Source organism: Coturnix japonica, chromosome 17, assembly GCF_001577835.2.
Source record: "Coturnix japonica isolate 7356 chromosome 17, Coturnix japonica 2.1, whole genome shotgun sequence".
Taxonomy (NCBI): domain Eukaryota; kingdom Metazoa; phylum Chordata; class Aves; order Galliformes; family Phasianidae; genus Coturnix; species Coturnix japonica.
This window is the reverse complement of record NC_029532.1, coordinates 5,324,362-5,349,096: the sequence shown is the minus strand read 5'-3', so window position 1 is coordinate 5,349,096 and position 24,735 is coordinate 5,324,362. Positions and strand designations below refer to the sequence as shown.

Below are 24,735 nucleotides of genomic sequence, written 5' to 3'. Positions count from 1 at the left end.
TTTTAGTGTGGCTTTTCTTTCTGCTAACCACGCTTTAACAACGAGCAGCTGAGCTGAGTGCCTGTGTGCAGACCTGGCTTTAAAGGCCTTGCTACCCATCTTACCAGAGCTGCTTTTCATGTAGGGAGCAAAACCACGAGGCATTTCCCTGCTCTTTGCAGCGGTTGTGTCTCTATGGTGACCCGAAAGCTGAGAGCCCCTGCCCTGACTCTGAAGTTGATGTTTTGGTTTGTGAAGCAATGTGGGTTTGGTTTGGGACTGTTTTGGAGTCAGAACTCAGCTCAGAAAGCCACGCTGGGCAGAGCATGGCATGGAGCTGCCAGGGGCATCACTTATCTATGGGGAGCACTGGGGATGCTGCACATGGTCAGCTTGGATCCCAAACTTCACCTTCTAGTCTGGGCCCAAAATAAAGGGGGTTTTGGTGAAAGATGTTGTATAAAAAGCTCTGTGGGTGGCTGTGTGCATCAGGGCTGCTGAGGGACATGCATGGCTCTGTTATGGGGGACCCAGGAGCGATGTTCTGATGGTCTGGATGACACAGGTTGCTACATCCCATCCTGGTTGCAGCAGTGGGAGCTGGCACCTGGACAGCCTGTGCTGCTGCAGCTCCGCTGTGACTCAGAGCATCACCATCGCTGTGGTGTTGCAACCAAGTGCTCACTGCCTGGGGTGTTCCTTAGGGGCTGTCCCATGCATCCCCTCTCTCACCATCCTGCTCATTCTCCTGCAAAGCTTGGCTCTAAAGGAGTTGGGAGTGTGTTGGGGTTGATTCCTCTTCACCCAGGCCATGGAAGGAGCTTTGTACAGAAGGAGCTGGTGTACCCCTGTTGTCCCACATCAGATTAGTATTTCACTATGAAGGGAAGGGCTGCATGAAGCTGCCAGGTCTCCACCTCCAGATTTTGGGGGGCAGCAGGGCTTGCTGCAGGTCGCTGTGGCTGCTGCTCAGACGGGGGCAACTGCAGGAATGGGGCTGAGGCTCTACTGGGAATAAGGGGGGGGAATTGTGGCTGAGGGGGTTCACCCACCCTGGGAACCCCATTCCTCCCCTGGGATGCTCACACCCATTCCTATAGGCAGGGCTCTGGAGTGCATGTTCAGGCACTTGACAACAGCTCGATTTTTGTGTTGTGTTTTTTTTTTCCCCCAGTTGTTTTCTCTCCAAAGGTGCCAATTAAAATTAAACCCTCAGTGGCTTCAGCTGTGGAAATCACACCGTGTAGTTGACTTTGCATCCTGACTTCAGGCCCCCCCAGGTGCCGGCGTGTTGACTCCTGCCTCTGTACCTGCTTATGTAGCACCTCTTGCTCATTGACACTTAGTTAAGTAATGCTCTGACGCTGAGAGTTCCTTGATTACAAGGTGAAAGCGTTGCTCTTCTCCCTTCCATCTTCCTACAAAGCAAAGCTGCCGCAGAGAACCACACAGAGGGGAAAAAACATGCAAAAGGAAAAGGTCCAAAGTGAGAACATCCCCTGCTCAGCTTCTCCCCGAACACAGGGGAACCATGGCTGAGCATCCATGGGTCAGAGGGAAGCTGGGAGCACAGGGGAACCATGGCTGAGCATCCATGGGTCAGAGGGAAGCTGGGAGCACAGGGGAACCATGGCTGAGCATCCATGGGTCAGAGGGAAGCTGGGAGCACAGGGGAACCATGGCTGAGCATCCATGGGTCAGAGGGAAGCTGGGAGCAGTCGGGGTCAGCCCGCGGCTGCGCAGCAAATGGAGGCTGCTACGTCACACTGCAGGGTGGGAGCTGGGGGCACGGCCAGCAAACAAAGCACTGCTTTTATGCCTTTTGCCGGCAGCCCCTCGCCCTGCCTCCCTGCCCTGGATTGTTCATGCATTTTCTCTGCTTCAGCTGTTTACTGGGTCAGCCCGCCGCGGACACGCACGCACAGTGGTAGCATTGAGTTGGGTTGGGAGAGCGCCCGACGTTGTGCCCTTTGCAGGGTAAATAGGGGGCACTGGGAGCCCTGTGGCATCTTCCTCCTCCTCCTCTTCCTCTGGGATTTTGGGCATGGGGGTGATCTGGTCTCATCGGCTGTGCTCATGTTTCAATCTCTAAACAGGGCTTTGGTTCTTGGACAGCCTCCAGATTGTCCATCCCGATCTGCATGCCTGATGGAATGATGGAACCGCAGAGCTCTGTTTGGCTTTTTGCAAGCTGCAGCCATTGAGTTGGTGCACAGCTATGTGGGGGTGTTATCCAGCCTGCTTGGGAATGGCAAACCCCAACCATCCCTCCCAGGTGTGTGCTGCCTCCATGTGGGTCACCCATGTGGTGGGGCTGGGGGGAGATTTGGCAGTGGAATCTGGTTTTGGAGCAGCTGATGTTGCTTAACATTCAATTTTTGGCTGTCTAGACAGGCACATGGGCTGTGAATCGAAGGTAGGAGGATATGGATTTGTGGCTTTGTGACTCTGGGAATGCAAAGATTTTTGGGTAGGTGAACTGTCTGGTTTGTAAGTGTTGATACAGGCCAGAGACAGGCATTGTGCTGGAACTGAGACCACTAAGAGATCTGTGCCCTGTGCTGTCCTGTAATCAGAAACACCTGGGATAACATAACTCAGAATGCAGTAGGGGACATCCCATTGAGGTCAGTGGACTCTGCATGCTGACCATTTGCTAACACCTTTGGGATGCAGGTGGTGCAAAAAGGGGTGCATTTCAGTATCAGGATCAGCAGGGTGGCATGAAATCCTGTATTCTTGGGCCTACGTGGGGCACACGCCTGTTTCTTTGCACTCAAACAAGGCAATGAAAACCTCTCACACTGCGTGGGACTTAGATAAAAAATGCATTTCACTTTTTGACCTTGTTCCTGTGAGCTCCTTCCAGATTTCTCTGTTCCCTCTTAGTGGAACACAGACCTTTCCTCCCAGCTTGTTGTGAGCCACTTGAGCTGTGCTTACTCTTACAGAGTGCTACGCATTAATATTTTATCCACCAGTCGCACAGTGCTGGTTTCACTTCCAGCAATTACCCTGCAGGCTCCAGGCTCCTTCACAGCCATTGCTGTCCCAGCACAGCCCCAGCTGCATCCCTCAGATGCAGCCCTGACCGTGTGGGGTGTTGGTGCTGAGCTGGGATGCTGCAGGAGCACACGTTGGAGTGCTTACGAATGCACAGCAAAGCAAAGTGGAGCAAGAGCTGGAAGTGCTGCGTCGGCTGGATGCTTTTTCCATGGACGTAGAGAGGAAGCAAAACCTGCTGCAGTCAGTTTGCTGCTGTGCTTCGACACGTCCCTGTGTAGGAAGCGTGGGGTTACGCAGTCACCACGGGTGGCTAATGGAGCTGTTGTCCCCATGGCTGATCCCCTTGAGGTTGCTGGGGATGGAATGGACACACAGCATTTTTACCCAGCTTTTGACTCTTGATTTCCAGACCATAAAAAGAGTGAAGTTCTGACATGTAGGAAGGCTCGAAGTTTTCTTTGAAAGCCAAACAAATGCAAACGGAGGAGGAATCCTGCATATCTGCTCTGTCTTGTTTCTGGACTGGAGCTCTGAGCTCCTAATCCTCTCTCCAGCCACTGACTCACTGTGTGCGAGTCACAAGATGCCTTTGTACCAGATCCTCCTTTCTCTTCTTCCTAAACCAGGCAGGCGGAGGCAGCTGCTTTTGAGTGTTCTCTGCAGCCGTGCTGCGTTATGGACACCAGCACAGCAAGTGGGATTAGATGTGGCACTTGGGGATGTGGTGGGGATGGGTTGGGGTTGAACTTGGTGATCTTAGTGGTCTTTTCCAACCGTAATGATTCTATTCTGTGTGACCTGCTACCTGCCTCAGGCAGACCCTAATGGAAGAGGGGTCAAACCCTCCTGATAGTCAATTGGGGTGGCTGGGGATGCCTTCCCTCTGCCCACCCAGCTGCTTTGGGGTGCACAGCCCCAGCTGCTCCCTACAGCTTCTCCTGCTTCAACTCCTGGAGTTGAGCGTGTCAGGGAGCCTGGGCAGCAGAGCCAAGCAGCTGATGGGTGAGAACAGCCCCCCAGCTGTCGCTGCAGTCCGGGTGTCCTGGCAAAAACAGTCCCTTTTCACAGCCGGCTGAAGCTTCGCTTCTGGCCCTTATTCTGTTCTTTTCCTGTTTCCCCCTTTGTTGTTATTTTATGTTGGAACCGTTCCTGGTCTGAAGTGGCTCAGAGCAGGCAGGAAGGAAGGCTGAGAACGTCAGAAAGTCAAAGAAGAAAACACGTCTGTCTGTCTGCTGGTCACCCCAGTGCTGCAGCACTGTGTGGGGCTGGGATTTAAGCTCCAGTGGGGCAGTGAAACACAGAACAAGGGGAAAGGACACAGTGTGAGATTGACCTGCCTAGGTCTGCTGGAGAGCCTTGGTACCCAAGTGGTACAGTGGGTATGGTGTTGGGATGTGGGCATGGCACAGTGATGGTGTTGGGAGCTGTGGGTACTGCAGCATTAGGCACCTTTCTCCAAATCAAGGCATCACCCACCAGCTCTGTGGGCTTCCTGAGTGTGGCCAGAGAAAGGAAATGGCTGAGGAGCAGATGGGATGTTCCCAACCCACCACGACAGGGACAACATCTGCTGGGGTTTTGCACTGGAAGTCCCCATGAGGAAGGGTGTTGTGCTGCATGCTCTCATTTTGTGTGGGCAGGATGGGGGGTACTTCTGCTTTTGCGGTCTTTCTCTGCGGTTCACGGAACTGAACTTGTTTTCCTTTCACTAGATGGGGGTGGCTTTTTGTTTCCAGTTTCCTTTGCATAACGCCGTCCGTTTTGGTTTACATAAGAGGCCCCAAAGTTACTGCTGTGCATTGCGTGGGGTCAGGATCTGCTCCTGGGGGCGAAATGAAAGTTAACTCAGAGATGTTGGAAACCACGAGGAAATGTCCTTGGTTTCTTTTCTGTCTGAAAGAGCCAATTTCCCATTGCTGGAGGAAGGTATTATTACAAGAATGGACTGGAGGCTGAGAAGCCCAACCCCCAGTATCTTTTTGTCTTCCATCTGGCTTTTGAACCCATGCAAATACAGAGCTTCAATGGGAAACTCCAGCTCAAGCAATTCCCTTTTGGGTTGGGGATGTGCCATGGAAAGGTCCGTGCTGCACTGTGCCCACTTACAGAACTCAAGTTCTGCGTTGCAGCGCTGAAGGGGAGCCAAGCAAGGCAGCCATCCTGAGCTTTCAACCAGCTGTTGCTGAGGGAGCATCAGTTAAAGCTCTTTAAGCAGTTTTGTCTCTTCCACGTGTGTTGAAATTAATACCTTTTTCCACTAACAGTTCATTATTTTGTGTCTTTGGAAGCCAGCACTCTAACCCAGGGCCACGTGGGAGCGGAGCTCTTAAGACCTGGTAATTGTGGGGATAATGGTGTGCGATGCACAGGAACGTGGTCATGCTCACACTTAATCCTGCTCTGTGCTCCTGTCTTTCCAAAATCACGTCTGTGACTCATCTCCAAGGCTCTCCAGAACATGGTTTCCTAGCCACTATGTTCTTTGCTGTTTGGGTTTGGTGTTTCCCCCCATTGGGCTGATGCAGGCAGGCTCCTGCTGCTCCATTCCTCGTTGCTTGCACCGCAGCCCCTCCTCCAGGCTCTCAAACCTTGCCTGAATCCTCTTGCTCGTTATTAAACCCCTGTGTGCAGACGTGGGCTCAGCGCCGCGCTGTGTACCAGAACACGCGCCCGAGAGCGGAAGAGTTTATTGCACGGAGCAGGAATTCCTCCCCGCTGCAGTCAGCACAGCTTTGAACCGAGGGCCAGAGCTCAGCGTTGCTCACACAGCCCAGGGCAAAACACAGCTCCGAGGAGCTGGAAAAGCAGGCGGGCCATCTGGTGCGGCCGCCAGTTCATATTTCAGGGGGTGAACTCCCACAGCGTTCACTTATGGCTTTTGCAAAAGTCTCCATGCAGAACTGCTTGCTTGATTCCCCACCAGGTTAAACAAGAGCGGGGTTTTCTTGCTCTGCCTCCATTGGAATGGCTGGATGTTCAGGGCTGCTGAGCTGTAGATGTGGTGGCTGAGTGATTGTTTTTGCTGCGTTCCTGTTTCTTTTTGTGCTTTGGATCTCATTTTACACTGCATTCAGCCCCTTCTACATGAGCGTGGTAGAAGGCACAAATCTCAGAGCGGTCAGTAGAAGTGGAAGGGGCTGCTCACCCATATCAATGCTGAGTGCTTTAGGTGGAGCTGCTCATGAGGGAGGGTTTGCATTGAAGGCCGTGTCCTACAAAGCAGAGATGTGAGCTTGCTGAGGTGTGCTGCACAGCCTAGGCCTCGCTGTTGCTTTTTGCTCGGTTGCTTTTTAACGCACACGTGCAGAATGCACAATCAGCATCTTGGAGAAAGAGCGGTAGGAAAGAGGAAGCTCACGCTGAATATAAATAACCAGATTTTAGAATGTAGCAGTGTAGCAGCTCGCCCAGCTCTTGGCGTGAGCCAAACTGGAGACTGCTGGGAGCCGCGTGCTGTGCGTGTGGTTTGCAAAGGGGGAACTTTGGGGGATATCACAGGAGTCAGCAAACAAAGAAATGAATGAATCTTGACAGTCTTGAATATGGGAAGGAAATGAAATTCGCCTCTACACGCATCAGAATCGGGTGTGCTTTTTCTGCACGTGACGTGAAATACAAGAGGTGGAAGCCCTCGCAGTTGTGGCAATAATTTCCACTGTAGTTGCACAGCAGCTGCCAATGATTCATGCATTGATCTCGGGACATTTCGTCCTCTCACATGATTTGATTTCTTAACTAATTTGACTGCACCTCGACGAGCATCTGCTTTTTCTTGGTTCTTTGCGTCCAAGTTTTCCGATGACCTGGTCAAACCTCTGCTCGGATTTTGTTTGGAGCTTTTTGTTCAGCATCTCCTGGACCTACAGCCCTCACATCCATGGGGAGAGGATTAGGAGGAGAGTACTTTGCAAGAAGCTGGGGTGTTCCTGGTGCATGCTGAGTCGTACTGCTCAGTTTAAGCCGTGGTCTGGCTTCAAGGGAAAGACATGGGAAGGAAGTGGCTTAGTGGGCATGGTGGTGATGGTTGGAATAGATGATCCTCGCCATCTTTTCCGAGCACTGTGATTCTATGAAGCGCTGAGACCACCACTGGGAGCAGCATGGGATGGGGCACCTGCTGGTTGCCTTAGTCCTCAGCAAGCTCTGAGCAGTTGCCATTCCTTAGGGGGTTTCAGTGCTCTGCAGACTGCAGGGAAAGCTGCAGGCTGTTGTTGGCAATGGGCTGGCAGTGTTCTGCACTCAGCATGTGGCTGCATCCCCCTGCTAAAGCTCTTACTGCTTCCAGGAGTTCTCCCCATCTGCTGGGCAGTGGGTTTTGCCATGTGCGATGCCCCAAATGGTGTGGGTGGGGGCTGGAGGGAGGGAGCTACAGAAATCCTCTTAGGAGAGTTAGGAGAGGTGCTGACTCAGCAGAGTGTGGTGAGAGGGGGCCAAACTGCATCTGAGGTGGTTTCTATATCCCCAGAACAGAAACATGAGCCTCATGGCAGGGTCTGGTAATGGCCCTGGGTACAACCATCTGTTCATATGTCCCCAAGGGCACCCACCCTATTGCTGCTCTCTGAGTTTTCTTCCACAATTCAGGCTGCCCAGAGAAGTTGAGGACACCCATCTCTGGAGATGTTCAAGGCCAGGCTGGATGGGGCCCTGGGCAGCCTGATCTGGTGCCTTATTTAGTGGTTGGTAACCCTGCCTGAGCCATGGGTGTTGGAGCTGGATGGTCTGTTAGGGCCCATCCAACCCAACCCATTCTACTCTAGGATTTGAGCAACCCCCTTGACTTTCTGCCCAGCATGCTTGGCCAACATTGCCCAAAGCTCATGGATAGCTTCGTTCTCCAGTTGTTATTTGTTATGAGGCTTTGGGTGCTTGAGGTGCTCAGCTGAAGCTAGGGCAGATTACTGAGATTACGGTTAGAGCCAGCAGCAATGTCACCTTATGTCATATAAAGGCACAGGGAGGGAGATAACTGGGGTGTGGGCATGCAGAGTCTTGGCTCTGCTTGGGCGTAGGTGGGTGAACAAATTGTCTTTGGGATACCCCATCCAGGCTTAGGAGAGCATCTGTGCCACATGTTACCCTCCTTATCTCATGGTGTATCTTGTTGTCCCGTGCAGAGCTCCACACAGGAGATTGGAGAAGAGCTGGAGGATGGTGTAATCTACAGCATATCGCTGCGCAAAGTGCAGCTCCATCACACAGCCAACAAGGGGCAGCGATGGCTGGGGGTAAGTGGGGGATTTTCTGCCACACAGAATGACGTGGTGTCAGGGCTCAGCAGTGTCTTTACTGGGCTACATCCTTGTGTCCCCACATGCTCATGTTCTTGGAGCTCCTTCCAAGCACAATCTGAAAATCATGTATTCATTTGGGCAATCCATCTTCATCCACCCCGCTGACTTCTGCTCCTGTCCCAGCAGTTCGAGAACGAGTCAGCCTTAAACCTCTATGAGACGTGTAAGGTGCGGACGATAAAAGCTGGGACCTTGGAGAAGCTGGTGGAGTACCTGGTTTCAGCCTTCAAGGGCAATGATTCCACCTATGTCACCATTTTCCTGTGCACTTACCGGGCCTTTGCCACCACCAAGCAAGTGCTGGACCTGCTGCTTAACAGGTGAGGTGTCCGTGCCCCAAAATGCAGATAGAAGTGGCTGATGTCTGAGCATCCTCAGCCAGGAGAGCTCCAGCATCTTATGTCATGTCTTGGAGGTCTGATGGGCTTCTCCCATCCCCCTCAGGTATGGCAAACTGCACGTGCAGACAAACGGGGACCACGCCAGGCACGTTGTGGATGAGAGGATGGAGCTGAAGAAGTAAGTCTGACCATACTGGGGGTGACTGCTGTTCAGTTCTCGCATGGAGGCATGTGCTGTCCTATATGTTTCTCATGACCTCACCCAGCTCTCCCCTCTGTTCCTTTCCCCATAGCACCATCTCCTCCATCCTGGGCGCCTGGTTGGACCAGTACTCAGAGGACTTCCGTAAACCCCCAGACTTTGCCTGCCTCAAGCAGCTCATCTCCTACGTGCGCCATAACATCCCTGGTTCAGACCTGGAGCGCAGAGCCCGCATCCTCCTGGCCCAGTTTCAGCAGCAGGAGCAGAGCGAGACTGAAGCAGAAGGTGGGGATGGTTCCCTGCTCATGGGGATATCAGGGTCTGTAAGGAGCTTCAGGTGTTACCACGTGGCTGGATGTGGAGGTACACAGGGAAGCTAATCCAGCTGAGATAGAAGTGGGATTTCTAAGTGGATTGGTTAATCTGCCTTTAATCCTCTGCAGACACTTGCATCCGGGTTAAATACGCCTGTGTGTTTATCTGAGCCTTATGCTGAGGTGTGAAAGCAGAGCTGCTGGAGGTGGGATGTGGTGTGGGATGCAGTGGGGTTCTGTGCTGCAGGGCTCAGCTTTGTGCCATCTTCACAGCTGTGGATCACGGTGGCTGCACGTTCCAGCTGGTGGAGGAGAACGGGGTCGGGGATGGGAAGTCAGATTTCCTCTCCTTCTCCCCTGAGATGGTGGCAGAGCAGTTCACACTCATGGATGCTGTGAGTACTCATTCAGCACAGGGTCAGTGCTGCTGCTCTGGGCACAAACCACTGTGTTCCCTCACACACCACTCCATCTTTTCCCCTAAGAGACCCATCCCATCCCTTTATCTTCCAGGAGCTGTTTAAGAAAGTGGTGCCTTACCACTGCTTGGGCTGCATCTGGTCCCAGCGAGACAAGAAAGGCAAAGAACACCTGGCACCCACCATCCGTGCCACTGTCTCGCAGTTCAATAGCGTGGCCAACTGTGTCATTGCCACGTGCCTCGGGGACCGGACCCTGAAGCCACAGCAGAGGGCTAAAGTGGTGGAGAGATGGATCGAAGTGGCTCGGGTAGGACAAGTGCAGCCCCATTCACTTTGCCCAGGGCTGGGGGTTTGTGGTGTACAAATCAAAGCAGATCCCTTGGCTTTGTTTAACATCAAGCCCTGCTGTCCCCTTTATCTGCTTTCAGGAGTGCCGCATCCTGAAGAACTTCTCCTCGCTCAGAGCCATCCTTTCAGCTCTGCAGTGCAACGCTGTGCACCGGCTGAAGAAGACCTGGGATGAGGTCCTGCGGTGAGCAGCACCTGGGGGTCCTGGGGGTGCTGGGTGGTCTCAGGGGGTGGCTGTGCTGGAGCTGTGGCCCTTCAGTGTATAGACAAGAGATGTGTAAATGGGATCATTGCGGCTCTGGCATTGCCCAAAGCCAAGGGATCTGAGGAGAGTGAGGAAACAAAGGCAGTACTGTCTGCTTCTCCTTTCCATCTGAACACCCTGGAATAACCCCAGTCAGCAAGGCCTGCTGCAGCTGTGAGCTTTGCTGGGGTCATTTGGGTGCGCAAGGAAGAGACCCAGTGTGGCACCATTGCTGACTTCCTTGTCTTTCCCCCCGAGCAGGGAGAGCTTCCGCACTTTCCATGAGCTCTCAGAGATCTTCTCCGATGAGAACAACCACTCCTTGAGCCGGGAGCTGCTCATTAAGGTATGGGGCACCTGCAAGTCCTGACAAGGAGCTTGGGCTGGTGTTGGCTGAAAAGGTCCCTGTTGTTCCATCTGCCAGGCAAACTGGGCATTCTGCTTTTCTACCCCAAAAGCTGTCATTGCATGAAGGTCTTAAAGCAGTTGAATGGGTAGAGATAAGCAGTGGGATATGGTCTGGTGCACCTGAGGATGGCCTTTAACCAGATGCAAAGTTCAGCTCTCCATAGGCCTCCTGGGTTAACATGGGGCAGTGGGGTTTGGGAAAGGCTGAAGCCAGGTGTCCTCACAGCTTTCCAGCTCCAGACTGGGGGCTGAGATCACATGAAATACAAAAGGGAACAAAACAGCCCATTGAAGAGCTATTTATACAGAGAGCTGGAAATGGGAGCAGCACTTCCTATTCATTAAGCCTCTCCTCCCTGTTTAGCCCTGAAAAAGCTCAGCTTAGATTTCCTTCTCTTCCCCTCATTCCCTCTGCGAGGAAATGGCAGCAATAAAAGTGGCTGTGAATTTTAGCTCACGTTTTCCACTGGTGCTGATGTTGTCTCTCCCCACCATCCAGGAGGGCACGTCCAAATTTGCCACCTTGGAGATTAACCCAAAGAGGGCCCAGAAGCGGCAGCAGCAGCAGCGAGAGATGGTGAGTGGGTGTTTTCACATCCCCATATCCCTGCTGGGTGGCTTCCAGCTTTCTGCTGACCTCAGCCGTCCCTCCCTGTCCCCCAGGGTGTGATGCAGGGCACTATTCCCTATCTCGGCACCTTCCTCACGGACCTGGTGATGCTCGACACCGCCATGAAGGATTTCCTGGATGTACGTACCTCCATCTCCATCCTCCTCCTTTCCTTCGTGCTTAGACATCCCCATAGCCTGGCAGTTCAGTGTGGAGGGTTGATCCCCAGAGCACTTGTTGCTGTCCCTTTGGGCATCCCATAGCCAACACTGCCACCCTATGCATCCCATAGCCAACGTTGTCCCTATGCATCCCATAGCCAGTGTTGTCCCTATGCATCCCATAGCCAATGTTGTCCCTATGCATCCCATAGCCAACGTTGTCCCTGTGCATCCCATAGCCAACGTTGTCCCTGTGCATCCCATAGCCAACACTGCCACCCTATGCATCCCATACACACCCCGGCAGGCTCTGTCAATGGGCCGCTCTTACAGCGCCCCCTGGTGGGCATGGCGTGCACTGCAGCCGGAGCGGAGCTTTGTCCCTCCCTGTCCCTGCTTCCCGCTGACACCCTTCTTTTCTTCTCCTTCTTTTGCAGGGAGGGCTGATCAACTTTGAGAAGAGAAGGAAGGTGAGAGTTTGCACGGCTGGGTGGTGGGAGGTGGCTGGCGTTGTGCGAGCCCAGGCTCTGCCAATCTCTTTGGGAGGAGATTCTGGTCCTTCCTAGGCACCTTGGTGCATTGGGTTGGGCTGTTTGCAGAGGGTTGTGGGGCTGTGGACAGAAAGGGGTCATGACCATCTCTGTTGGATGCAGGAGTTTGAAGTCATTGCCCAGATCAAGCTGCTTCAGTCAGCCTGCAACAACTACAGCTTCACTCAGGAGGACCATTTTGTGGACTGGTTCCATAGCCTGGAGCGGCTCAGTGAGGCCGAGAGGTGAGTGCAAGCAGGGCTGTGCTGCTGCTGGTGCATTGGAAAGCTACAGGGAGCTCTGAAACCTTTATCTCTCCCCCAGCTATGGGCTGTCATGTGAGATTGAGCCACTGTCCGAGTCAGCCAGCAACACACTGAAGGCAAAGAAGAACACAGGAATCATCAAGAGATGGAGCGAGTGAGTCTGTTTGCCCCAGTGGGACCCAGTTGGAGACAAGGGTCAGTGCCATCATGTCCTTCCCTGGGCCTGCTCTCTTCTTACCCTCTCCTATCTCCCTGCAGCCGGCAGCCAGCCAGCACTGAGCCCTGTGCCAGTGGCAGTTCCCACTCCAAGTCCTTTGACCAGCTCAAGTGCGGGCAGTACCTGTGCAGTGGGGATGCCACTGACTCAGTCAGTGTCACCTCTGCTGGTTCCAGCAGCTCTGATGTGGAGGAGATCAACATCAGCTTCATCCCTGAGTCCCCCGACTGCCAGGAGAAGAAGGTATGGGGCAGCTTGTGGGGCTCCTGAAGCAGGTGCTCCCCTCAAGAGGGAATGGCCCCTGCTTTGCATGGGGGCTGGGGAGCTGGGGGCTGCTTCTGCCCTGCTGGAGCGAGGGAGGCCCCTGCTCTTTGTGGTGGAGCTGGGCTTGCCTTGGCACAGCAGGGTCTGGCAGCTCTGGTGGCTGTACGTCCCCTGCTGGCGCAGGGCAATGAGATCCCTCTGGCCTCCCTCCCCCAGCACTCGTACACCCCGTCTGTGGCTGATGGAGAAGCTAAACCCACTGTGTCCTCCGCATCCCCTCTCCTCCCTGCCCTCCAGTTCTGGGAATCCACCTCTCTCTCCTCCCTGGACACGTCAGGCATCGGCTCAGGCTCCAGCAGTGCCTCATCATCCTCCGTCTCCTCTACACCAGTGACAGCATCCCGCACTCACAAACGCTCCGTCTCCGGCATCTCCAGCTACTCGTCTCTCTCGCTGCCCCTTTACAACCAGCAGGTGGACGACTGCTGTATCATCCGTGTCAGCCTGGCTGTGGACAACGGCAACATGTACAAGAGCATCTTGGTTAGCACCCAGCACCCACATCAATTTCAGGGTTGGGAGGCTTGTCATGCTTGGATGCGGGCATGTCTGACACTGAGAGGACATGGAGGTGGGAGATGTTACGCTGTTTTGTGCAGTATGGTGGTTAACAGTGCTGTGTGCTCATAGGTGACCAGCCAGGATAAGACACCGGTCGTTATTCGCAAGGCCATGGCCAAACACAACTTGGATGGGGACCGGCCTGAAGACTACGAGCTCGTTCAGATCATCTCAGAGGAGAGAGGTGTGTATGGGGGGTGGGATTCTCTTCCTGGCTTGGGCTCTGGGTGGGAGCAAACTGTGCAGCTGACTCCCCATCTTTGGTCCCTCCCAGAGCTGAAGATCCCCGACAATGCCAACGTCTTCTACGCCATGAACTCTGCTGCCAACTACGACTTCGTGCTCAAGAAGCGGGGTTTCTCCAAGGGGGTGAAGATCAAGCACGGCTCCAGCTCCACCCTGCCCAGGATGAAGCAGAAAGGCCTGAAGATTGCCAAAGGCATCTTCTAGCCTCAGCCCCACTGCCACCCCTCACCGACGGGGCCTTGTGGGCAGGCTGTAGCCAGGCCTGGTGCTGTTGCCAAGGCCAGGAGTGATGCTCAACCGCACCGAGAGCCGCTTTGGCACCTGGCGGCCCTTCCACCTCTCTCTGCACAAGCTCCCGTTTCAATCAGGTCTTCTGTTTTTCTACCCAGGAAGGCAGCAAGGGGGGAAATCTCTCTCTCTTTTATTTTTACTTTTAAACCTTCCACGGTGCGACACGTCCAGCCACCACCAGCCTGCCCAGAGCAGGAGCCCGCCTCTCTGCCGTAGGTGCCTTGTGTCCGTGTGAGCCTGGGAGCGGCGGCTTGGAGGGGCCCTTTGCAAGGAGCAGCACATGAGCCACTGCCACGTGAGCTGGGATGGGTGCTCCCCTTCTCTCGGCACTGGTTTACTTCCACGTCCTTCCTTGGATCACCTGGCATTGCAACTACTGCCTGTCCATGCCCTGGGAGAAGCTGTGCTGGAGAGGATGCAGCCCCACGCCGGCGCCTCGTGGACCAGGGCTGCTGTTGATGACTGGAAACCTCCACGTGGTCTCGCTCCTCTCCCCGATCCAGCCGCCGGCCCGCGTTCAAACCTGCACCAAAGATCAAATGCCAGTGTCCCTTCTGCAGGCAGGGAAGCTTTGCGTGCATTCCCGTGCCCCCAGAGCTGCCAGCCGAGCCAGGAGGAGGAGGAGGAGAGCAGACTGCTGTCCAGATGTGTGTAAATAGAGACCTCGTGTCTGCATGGGCAGGCAAGGAGTCAGAGGAGCTTGGGGTGCTCCGACTGCCACCGCCTGACCCACAAGAAAGTGCCACTCACCTTGGGCTTTAACCTGACTGTTTCAAACACTGACTAAGGGAGAAGCAGCGATGAGACTTCTTTTGTACAAAACAAAGGTTTACTGATTTTTTTTTTTTCTCCTCTCAATATTTATTGGTTGTAAATAGAAGAGATGAACTTGTACATTCTACTAACCCAGATCCCCCCACCCTGCAGCCCAGTCCCTCTCCTGCTCCCTCCCTTTTCCAACCTTCCCCCGCTATTTAAGGCTGCTGGGAGGGATGCTCACAGCAGCGATGTTGCTCTGCCCTGCTCACACAGCGACAACCCATCTGGCCTCTTCCCTCCCTCATTTCTTTACCACTAGTTGCTCAAGCAGGGGCAGAGATGCTTGTTTTAATGGCTGTAGGAAACACTAACCAAAGGGGGGACTTCTTTGTTGTTTGTTGTTGCCCCTGGACCTGCTGGCTCCATCGCATTTGAGCACTTCCTCCCAGCACATCTTTTGTTTCCTGTCTGTCTGTGCTGCTGGATGGGGGGAAACGTGTTCCCTGCCTCCAGGAGAGGAGCTGGGATGCAGCAACGCTGCACAGCAACACTCAGAGGAGCAGGGCTGGTGGCAGAACCAGGTGGAGAGAGGCTGCTTGTTTATAAGCATGGCTGGCATTAGTTCTGTCAGCCCTCTGTCCCCTTGGGTGGCATCACTTGGGTCACCATGCCCACACTGCACATGATGGGAGCCCTTGGCACCCTGACGCAGGGGCTGCCTCCTGCCTCCCACCCTGCCCGGAGCCAGGTCACTGCCTTTGGGTGCCAGCACCTTTGGGCCTCCCCCTGGCTCCATGCTGCTCTGTGCCTGCCAGCTCCTGCCCACCCTATTGCCTCCCCTCCCTTCCCATTGGTGTCCCCTGGAAGCCCAGCATCACCGGAGGGACTGGCTGTACCATATGTTATTTTGTACCACTTCAGTGAAGGAGCACACTGCCCAGTGTGACTTGTACACAGCAATGTAATTAGTCTTTGCAATAAAATACCGATCCTCAAACATCCCTGCCCTAAAGCAGGGGTTGTTCTGTGTCCCTTCCTGACTTGCTGGCCTCCTAGAGAAAGGGGAATGGATCTGATTGTGGAGGTGATGATTGAGCCTGTTACTTTATGGTAACCGTGCTGGGCTTTGTTTTGTACTTGAATGAAGAAACAAGGCTTTTTTGTTTGCAGGACCAGTGCCTGATTTCAAGCAATTCTGTTCCGGTGCCTTTTCTGGTAGCACAAACATGACATTTGATTTACTAGCTTAATTCTTTTGATATTTGCAATGGCTGTAAGAGCAACTGCAGTGATTGGTCCTTATGGAGATTGTGGTCTGCTTTGGCTTGAGACATTATTCCTTCACTGTTCAAGGGCTCATTTCCTAACATAGCCAGCATGTTTATTTCTTATAATTGCACACACTTGAGTGGAAATTGCCTGGATGATGTAGTGCCTCTGGCTATAGCTATTAAGGATGAAGCTCCAGTAACCAGAATTTCTCTGTGCCTTTGGCTACATAGATTACTTTAAAGCTGAGATATTGAAAATGAAAGGACTACCTTATACAGGCAGGGCTGTTAGTGCCATTTCCTGCTAAGTCACAATTAAGTATCCAAGTAACTGCAGCCCTCCCAGAGAGAAGAATTTCAGAAGTAGCTGGGAAACAAGTAAGCCCCGACACAAGAGATTCCTGGTTTCTTTGGCCTTAGGCTAACTCTTGATAACAAGCTTGGCTTCAGGTGTGTTCCTAGCATTACTAAGAGTATTTATTCTTGGTGCCTGATATACCTTACCTGGAAGTGGAGCGCCTGCAGCATTAGAACATATTATCAGCTACTAATGATAAACCTTCCACATGTAACACACTGGGGAATGCACAACACTTAGAACATGCCAGCAGATCTTTAATTTCTATAACTGAATGGCAAACTCTTCAAAGCATTTTTCTACTTTTCACATGGCCATTAACTCAGACAGGGTGTATTTCTTACAGAGAACTGGGAACATAGTTTCTTCTATTTTAAGGTGTATTGCCAGCTGGTTTCAATTCTCTTTTCTTGGGAGACTGTTGAGCTGCTACAGTAGATGCCATTTGAAGCCTGTCAAGAAACCTGTTATCTCCATGGTGGCAATGTTCTGAAGGCTTATTATCCAACAATTATAAAAACAGAATCATAGAATTACAAGGTTAAAAAAGACCTATAAGATCATTTAGACCAACTGTCCTCCCATCACCATTACTACCACAAGCTACTAAACCATATCTCATATAGCACCTCATCCAGAGGCCATGTGGGCCATGGTACCTGAACATCCAAAATGACAGTCATCAGCAGGCACCACAGTCAGTGCAGACAGGTAGCAAGCAACTTCGTGCAAGTTCTTCTCTCACACACCCTGTGTATGGTTGCTGAACCATCAGCACTGAAGGAACAAGAGCCAAGAAGATTCTGTCCAACAGCAGCGAGACTACTTACTGAGTTCACACATAGTCTAGAATTTCTGTTTCCATTTCATTTTCACTCCCATCAGAAGGCTTGAAGTCTTCTTCCTCCTCCTCTTCATCATCCTCATCCTCTCCAGACTCATATGCCAGCTGTTCTTTGCCATCTTCACTGCTTGTTGTACTTGAGAAAAGAGCTTAATTGGGAAGAAAGGAAGACGTGATGATGTATCTCAGTGCAACCTGAAGAAATCTGCAGCAGAGTTCATAAGACAATGAGAGAAAGGCAGAAACCTGAGGATCACAGTTAAGGTTGTGCATGTGTAGTGGAAATGCTAAGTCAGGGCTTGAAGCAGTGATTAAGCACCTGGTGGGAAGGCAGGGCCAACCCAGGGGAGCTCAGGTGTATTCAATGCACTGAGTGACCAGAAGGCCTGGAGCCAGGATCCACCCCTGCCTAGACCTCATTTAAGGGCTGGCAGTGGAGGTGAGGGCTTCTTGCTGGAGATCCCTGTCTACCTGAGGCCTTTTGAAGGTAAGAAGCTTTTTTTCTTTTGTTTCTGTGCGTTTGGGCTTGTCCTCATTTACTGCAGCTAAAGACTCTGCCATCCTATTACTGCTGTACTTTCCATCACATAGCATTACAAACCTGAAGGCTGTGATACTTGAATAGTGAAAAAGAAAACTTCTGCTCATAGCTATTCTTAGTCTCCAACCCATGTCATATGGCAGGACAACAGCCTCAGCTCTCACACTGAACATAGAACACCAGAGGTGGTGAATATAGTAGTACTACTTCCACTGCACCGACAACAAGATCCTAACACGGTCTCTACATCATCAGATAAGTGGTGATATACTGTTTAGCGTTTTGAGGTTCAAAAGCATCCATACCAGGTCTTGTGGATCTGATTATCTGCTTTATCATCAGGGACATGCTATCTCGCAGATCCTCGCTAGTCTTTGGAAGGCACCATCCATCCCTCTCCGTGCATTCTGATTCTGTACCATCATTCCGATGGATGATTTTTTGTAAGCTAAAAAGCAACAGAAAGAGGGTGAAATGTTAAACTTCTATACTCAGTTGCAGGCTTCAAATAAGACAGACTGTGGCTTACTTTGCTTTCCTTGAGTTGGAAAGCATATTATTCACCTGTCATATGGAAAAGGAAGTTTAGGTGAGAAGTCTGTTCTGTTTTTATTCAGAAGTCAAATACCTCTTAGGTTTCTGGTCAAGGAGACTGAGAGTATCAAAGTGGATATAAACAGGCTTTGAAATCTAGTTCTAAAGGAGGAGTCAGCTGGCAGTAATACCTTTCCACATTCAAGTCACAGAGTTGATAGAACATCTGCCGATAAGGGGGTAAGGCTCCTTCTCGGAAAATATAGACAGATTCCTAAGAGGAAAGATGGAAAGGATTTAATGTGCACTCTGAGGTGTAACAGGGCAACTCAGGTGTAATAGCAAAGTAATGAGTTAACAACAAGGCACCTCCTGCACAGATCTGTCCCTAGTCATAAAGTACTTAGAATCCAAGCTACAGCTTTGTTAGCAGCTTGTTACTGCATCTCAGCAGTTTTGTTCTAGCAAAAAGGAAGAAGAAAAACCAAACAGGCTCCTACTTAAATATCAGTTTTACCCTGTTAATCCTGCAGTATGACCTGATAAACACATGGCAATGTTTTGCACTTCACTGCACTTTAAGTTCTCCAGTCTTCTCAACTGAAACAAAGCAATCATCGTGTTTAAGGCTGGGGCAAAAGTACCAATCCATGTAAGAAATACATTTACAGAACAGCAGGTAAAGTTCTGTAATGATATATTCAACAAGTGGCTCCCAAGGTAAACTTGTGATCTTCAACTCATGCATGTCTTGAAGAGAAATCCACACCCTTAATGAATTCCAAACAGAAAACAGTGCCTTTTTATTATGCTGTTTCAAGATTATGGTAAAAGAATAATGCTTACCTTCAGTTTATACCTGCTGGAGGCAGTTTTTTTTGCACCAGATGCACCAGGAGCACCAAGTCCCTGCTTCAGATCGTGTACACTGACTGTATGACTTCCTGAAAAACAACAGAGACCTGATTAGGAACAGCTTCACTGTGGCGTTGTACTGATGCCTCTCAGTGTTGATTCAGATGGGGTAAACCAAAGAAACAGAAGAGTCAGACGCCCCTTCAGCTGACATACCTGGCTTTTTGACAGTGATGGGCAGGCTGTAGTTATATGCGCTGCGTTTTGCTTTCACTGGCATATCGCTAGGGGTGTAACCTAGAGGTGAGAAAAGAAAACCAATAATGAACTGAGGATAAGCATCCCACAGAATATATCTAGCTCAGAAACAGATGTGCTGGACTACTGTGTGAAATGAAGGCTGACTTTTGCAAGACAGGGAGAAGTATGGGATAAAACCTTTTTGGTTGGAAAGAGGGGAAGGTGTAATCTGACCATAAAGACTAGATGACAGCTCTCTCAAGCACTTACTGTATGATCTCAGAAAGTCCTTTCCTTCAACTTGCTCTGTACATAATCACAGCAAAAGAACCCTATGTACTACAGCCTGAGTCCTGCTTTCCTGCACATGCAAGCAACAGAATCTACTGCTCAATGCTTCCCCTGAGCAAGAGCGAAGATGGTCTGCTGACACACACTTGGGCTTTGAATGCATGGAGAAGGAAAGCCAGCAAGCTGTTCGTAAGGTTTGGAATGTGCCAAATGAGGGAAGAAATACTATGTAGCATAAAATAAACTTTAAAGGAGTTTGTGGAAGAACTGCAGGAAGGAATGAACTCAAAAGATGTACTCTGCATCAGAGCAGACAGAGCAAAAGAGTTTGAAAACAAACAAAAGAACTACAAGGATTAACCATACAGCAGAGATGGTCGCTGGGGGTCAGACCCTTTTACCATATTTCATTCCACAGCGAATTCGGAAGTCCAGTACTTGATAAATCTTTGCTTCAGGATGTTTTCTAGGGTCATACCCGAACCTAACCCATAAGCTCCTCCAAGGACCTGTTATCTGTGTAAACAAACAGGGGGGACAAGTTGCAAACACAGCTGTATTGCAGTCTCTTAGAAAATCCTAGTATTTTCCTGCACTGTCCAAACCTATTTCCTTACCAGTCCCTTAATTGTTTTCTACAGCAACCAGTTTTTATATACCAGAATTGGGCAAGGTCCTGAAGCCCAAATATGCGTGTGCCTTTAAAAATAATCTGCGAGGTCACAAGAATCTGTTTGGAAAGAAATCTGCTATCATTGCCATATGGACAATCAATCTGAGTGTCTGATTGTACTACAAAGTAGACCAGATCCAACAGAGCTAACAGCTACTGAATCCTCTATGGCTATAACCTCTGTTCAAGAGAAAGGTTTCCTTTCCCTCTTTCCCTTCCATAACATTAAGCTCAGATAGGACCTCAAAAACTGCAGAGAGCAAGGAACACCCAGGTAATCTACCCTTGCTGTCTACTAACTGCATCAAACAGGAACAAGGGCAGATACACAGACTTACCGTGTAGTAGGCCAAACAAGGCAACAGAAGCTTCAGTTTGTCTGGGTGGATGCTGATATTTGCTTTAACTGCATTCCTAGACCAGACTGGACGAGCTTCAAAGAGCTGAAATAATACATAGTAATTTCAGATACATGCCCCTCATTCAATTGCTTGATATGATGGTGTCATGCCTTGACTAATTTTTATCCCACTTGTTATTTACAAGGAGAAGTGCAGCTGTTCTGACACCAAGTGTTCTGGTATCCTGGGCAGTAGAGCCCCTCTCATTTGAAGGATCAGAGAACAGAAAAAGCAAACATGTTTTTTTTTTTGCCAAGGTTACAAATAACAGCTGATAGTGAATGGGAATCAAAGCCAATGGCCTGGATTGGGAATCCTGGTGTAATTTAACAGCCCACGCCATCCTAACAATCTTATATATGGAACTTCACATCACAATCACAAAACTTATGGAGGAGCCAGCAAGTCATTAGGACTGCAACCATCTTCTGGAAGTCAAAGAAAAGGGCTGCACGTGGCCTTTTCCTACACAGCACACCAGGGCTGAGTGCCCAGCCCAGCTCAGGAACACGGCACATACCTTTCTCAGCTCTTCCTCCACCTTCCTGTCCACAGGATTGGTGGACACTTTCTTCCAGGCCTGTTCAGCAGCATCCAGTGGTTTGTCTGGAACTTCATCATCAAAGTTCACAAAGATGGCATTGTTGGGGCGCCGGGCCCTGCTGAGGCCAATGAGGTTCTCAGCAGACACCTGGGGATTGTTGTAGCCTTCCCTACAAGACAGAGCAGAGGACTGGGTTTGCTTTTGCTTATGTCACACACAGGCATGTGGCTTTAATGGGAACATGCAAAAATGAAGTTTGTTTTCCAGATGACCGAGGAGAAGGGATCAAGAAACCCTCCAGGCTGTTATTACTGATTTGTATGAGATAGATTTGTTGCACAAAAGGCTGCACATTCTCTCCTTGCTCCACTGTAACTCCTGGAGTTCATCAGGGTACAAAGATGACGTGAGATGTAAATACAATTACCAAGATAAATTTTTCTCCTACGTGCTGATAAAGGAGCTCAGTGAGAAAAATGAAATCTGTTTCTTGTGGGAGACCTTGCAGGCTGTTCTACTGGCATGAGTGACCATGGGCCTGGAGGGAACAGATCCAGCACATGTGGTCAGAGGAACATATGGCATTGACTCCTCATAGCCTCCACACAGCTCCAGCCCATGGGAAGCAGGTAGAAAAACATCCTCATGTACCCTGTGCTACATGTTGTTTCCTGCAGGAAAAGGTATTTTCTACCGAGCAATCAGTAGCAAAAACTAATGAAATGCATGAGCCGAGAGCATCAGCATTCTGATGTCAGAATGGATTCAGTTCATCTCCAAAAGGAAACTTTAACTTGAAGACTTGCCTGTTACAAGTATATATCAAACTAGACGCTATTCAAGAAGCAACATGGGTTGTTTATTCTATAATGAGAAAGGGCACTAACCTGTGTTGGACATGTGGCCGATAGTAATAGTCAACGGGAGTGTTCAGCCGTGAGAAAATTGGTGGAGGGATGTACAGAGGTAATTCCCTATTGAAAAACTCTTCCTTCTCTGGTTTAAGCATCAGGACTTTGTCGTACATGGAGGTTTGTTTGCCATCGGGACCGGAATGCATCGCTAGGTACTGGAAATCTGACATTCCTATTGGATACAAAAGTCAGAATGCTGTGTATTGTGAAGATAAAGTTTCTCCTAATAACGCTCAGCTTTCAGGAGCAGGAGCCTGTGCAAAGGTTGTAATAACAGATGGCATTTTCCTCCTAGACTTAAAGGAAACCTTTCTCTTTCCCATCAGTCTTTAAGCCACGAGGATTACCTTGAAACTTGTAAACCGTGCTGACGATCCCAATGATTTCCATCTCAAAGCGGACATCCTGCTCCTCCACACCCTTCCTCCTCCTCCTCCTCACCCTGAGCAGCATGGCAGAGGCGGGGAAGCGGTTGGCGCACACGGAATGGCAGTAAGGATCCTTGGGACGGAAATACAGCTCCAACCTCTTGCCGGGGTCCGCGTAGATCTGTATCACAGACACCTTATCACCTCCATCCTTCACACCAACTCCATATCACACAGCTGGAGCCCCCCCTCCCTCACACGCGGCCCCCTCACCCTCGACACCCCTTCCTCTCCTCCCAGAGTCCGCAGCATCGCTCCGACATCCCGCACCAGCCCCGGGTACTCCACGCACACCAAGCGAGGCGTATTGGGCAGCTCCAACACCCCGGAGCCCCGCTCCATGTTGGGCCCATCCGCCGCCATTGCTGCCCGGTCCATCCCCTCTATTCCTCCCCCCGCAGCCGCAGCGCGATGGTTCCGCCGCACGGAGGTTCCGGACCTCACAGAATGACCCGGGTTGGAAGGGACCTCAAGGATCATGTAGTTCCAACCCCCCTGCCTGGCAGGGCCACCAAACAAACGCCTTTACTAGATCAGGTTGCCCAGGGCCCCGTCCAACCTGGCCTTGAACACCTCCAAGGACGGGGCATCCACAACCTCCCTGGGCAGCCTGTTCCAGGGCCTAACCACTCTCCTAGTGAAGAACTTCCCCCTAACATCCAACCTAAATCTTCCCTCTTTTAACTTAAAACCATTTCCCCGTGTCCTGCTATTGTCAGCCCTTTCCAAGAGTTTTCTCCCCTCCTGGGAGTAAGTTCCCTTCAGGTATTGAAAGGCTGCAGTGAGGTCACCCCACAACCTTCTCCAGGCTGAACAAACCCAACTCCCTCAGCCTGTCCTCATAGGGGAGGTGCTCCAGCCCCTGATCATCTTCCTGTCCCTCCTCTGGACCCTTTCCAAAATCTCCATGTCTTTCTTGTACTGAGGGCTCCACACCTGGACACGGTACAACAGATGGGGCCTCACAAGAGCAGAGTAGAGAGGGACGATCACCTCCCTATCCCTGCTGACCACCCCTCTCCTGATGGAGCCCAGGATCCCATTTGCTTTCCGGGCTGCCAGAGCGCACTGCTGGCTCATGTTGAGTCTCTCGTCCATCAGGACCCCCAGGTCCTTCTCAGCCGAGCTGCTCTCAAGGACCACTCCTCCCAGCCTGTACAGGTGCCTGGGGTTCTTCTGGCCCAAGTGCAAAACCTTGCACTTTGCTGTGTTGAACCTCATTAGGTTCACCCGAGCCCAGCTTTCCAGACTGTTGAGGTTCCTCTGAATGGCATCCCTTCCTTCCACCGTATTACCGCACCACTCAGCTTGCTGTGGTCAGCAAACTTGCTGAGGGTGCACTCCATTCCCTCATCGATGTCATTAATAAAGATGTTAAAGAGCACCGGTCCCAAGACAGACCCTTGAGGGACACGAGTGACGCTGTTTCTCGGGCATCCTATATCCAACGCTGCGCCCTATGCATCCCATAGGCGATGCAGGAGCTGGCAATGGGCCGCTCTCGCAGCGCCCCATAGCGGGCACAGCGTAAAGAACTGAAAGCAGCTGAAGTTGTGCTGAGTTCTGCACAGGTGAGTTCTGGTTTCTCTGGCCTTGGGCTCCACTCCGTGGCTTTGAGTGTTTCTCTCCACATTTTAAAGGATATTTTCAGTGTTTTTTCTAATGCCTGAGAATTGTAATGTCTCTCCTTTTCTCCTCGTTCTCTGCTTGCTGTACGTTTGTAAGCTGTTGTTGAGCTTTCATTCCCCACCAAACAAATTTGATTGTGCCCACTGAACACTGGAAAATTACTAAGTGGAAAGAGGTGAAGGGTTAAGGTGAAGCTGGCCATGGGCATAGGGAGGGGGTTGCTATGGGGCAGGGCTGTGAGCATTCATGGTGTTGTAAAGTTGTGAATAGCTCCAGGCACAAATCCTGATCCTCTCCTTAATTCCTCAGTTTGGAGCTGTAGTTTACAGCCTAACCTGGCCTTTGTGAAGCAGAGACTTGTGACCATAAACCAATGCAGAATAACCTTGCATTTATTTGGTTTTTTTTTTTAGTTAACTGGGCAACAGTTCTCTAAGAGATTCATGTGCATGTATTACAATTGTAATTATCTATGAGATGTTTGTCATTAGTGTGGATGATTAGAATAGGGCAATATCCAGAGGTACGGATCAGGATTGGGTCTGTCCTGCTAGAGATCAAGCAAGGAACAAGGGAAAACAAACCTTGAGCCAGTGATGCACTGATGCATCATTAACTGAGCCACTGCTGTCAGGGGAGCATGCTTTGCTCAGAGGTTAGATGCTGCTTCCTTCCTAACTGTAATGTTA

At 50.9% G+C, this 24,735-nt stretch overlaps 2 protein-coding genes across 9 annotated transcripts in view; one reads left to right on the top strand and one right to left on the bottom strand.

Annotated features, from left to right (window-relative positions):
* Positions 1-15,695, top strand: part of RALGDS (ral guanine nucleotide dissociation stimulator) — a 39,156-nt gene extending 23,461 nt beyond the window's left edge. For 3 of the 6 annotated variants that reach the window (XM_015879316.2, XM_015879314.2, XM_015879317.2), the window contains exons 2-18: positions 8,103-8,213; positions 8,403-8,599; positions 8,724-8,798; positions 8,914-9,107; positions 9,410-9,531; positions 9,650-9,865; positions 9,987-10,090; positions 10,412-10,496; positions 11,058-11,135; positions 11,222-11,308; positions 11,767-11,799; positions 11,983-12,104; positions 12,184-12,279; positions 12,384-12,585; positions 12,823-13,149; positions 13,297-13,411; positions 13,502-15,695. In XM_015879316.2, the coding sequence (XP_015734802.1) occupies positions 8,103-8,213; positions 8,403-8,599; positions 8,724-8,798; positions 8,914-9,107; positions 9,410-9,531; positions 9,650-9,865; positions 9,987-10,090; positions 10,412-10,496; positions 11,058-11,135; positions 11,222-11,308; positions 11,767-11,799; positions 11,983-12,104; positions 12,184-12,279; positions 12,384-12,585; positions 12,823-13,149; positions 13,297-13,411; positions 13,502-13,677 (2,340 nt within the window). In that variant the 3' untranslated portion in view covers positions 13,678-15,695. Of the gene's footprint in view, positions 1-2,212; positions 2,255-8,102; positions 8,214-8,402; positions 8,600-8,723; positions 8,799-8,913; positions 9,108-9,409; positions 9,532-9,649; positions 9,866-9,986; positions 10,091-10,411; positions 10,497-11,057; positions 11,136-11,221; positions 11,309-11,766; positions 11,800-11,982; positions 12,105-12,183; positions 12,280-12,383; positions 12,586-12,822; positions 13,150-13,296; positions 13,412-13,501 lie in introns of those variants that run through there. The other 3 variants (XM_015879315.2, XM_015879318.2, XM_015879313.2) reach the window with 3 other exon arrangements.
* Positions 15,696-16,388: 693 nt separating this feature from the next.
* Positions 16,389-22,880, bottom strand: GTF3C5 (general transcription factor IIIC subunit 5). 3 transcript variants are annotated; one of them, XM_015879320.2, is made up of 12 exons: positions 22,631-22,812; positions 22,337-22,538; positions 21,963-22,161; positions 21,052-21,244; positions 20,469-20,573; positions 19,859-19,973; positions 19,143-19,223; positions 18,918-19,015; positions 18,263-18,345; positions 17,843-17,985; positions 16,983-17,145; positions 16,389-16,604 (listed from the first exon to the last, which is right to left on the bottom strand). In XM_015879320.2, exons 1-11 carry the CDS (start codon positions 22,793-22,795, stop codon positions 16,988-16,990), a joined length of 1,542 nt encoding a protein of 513 aa, XP_015734806.1. In that variant the 5' UTR covers positions 22,796-22,812; the 3' UTR covers positions 16,389-16,604; positions 16,983-16,987. The 3 variants fall into 3 exon arrangements, with proteins under 3 accessions (XP_015734806.1, XP_015734808.1, XP_015734805.1); XM_015879322.2 differs by having other exon boundaries at positions 16,389-17,145; positions 22,710-22,880; XM_015879319.2 differs by having other exon boundaries at positions 16,389-17,145.
* Between the last annotated feature and the right edge of the window lie 1,855 nt (positions 22,881-24,735).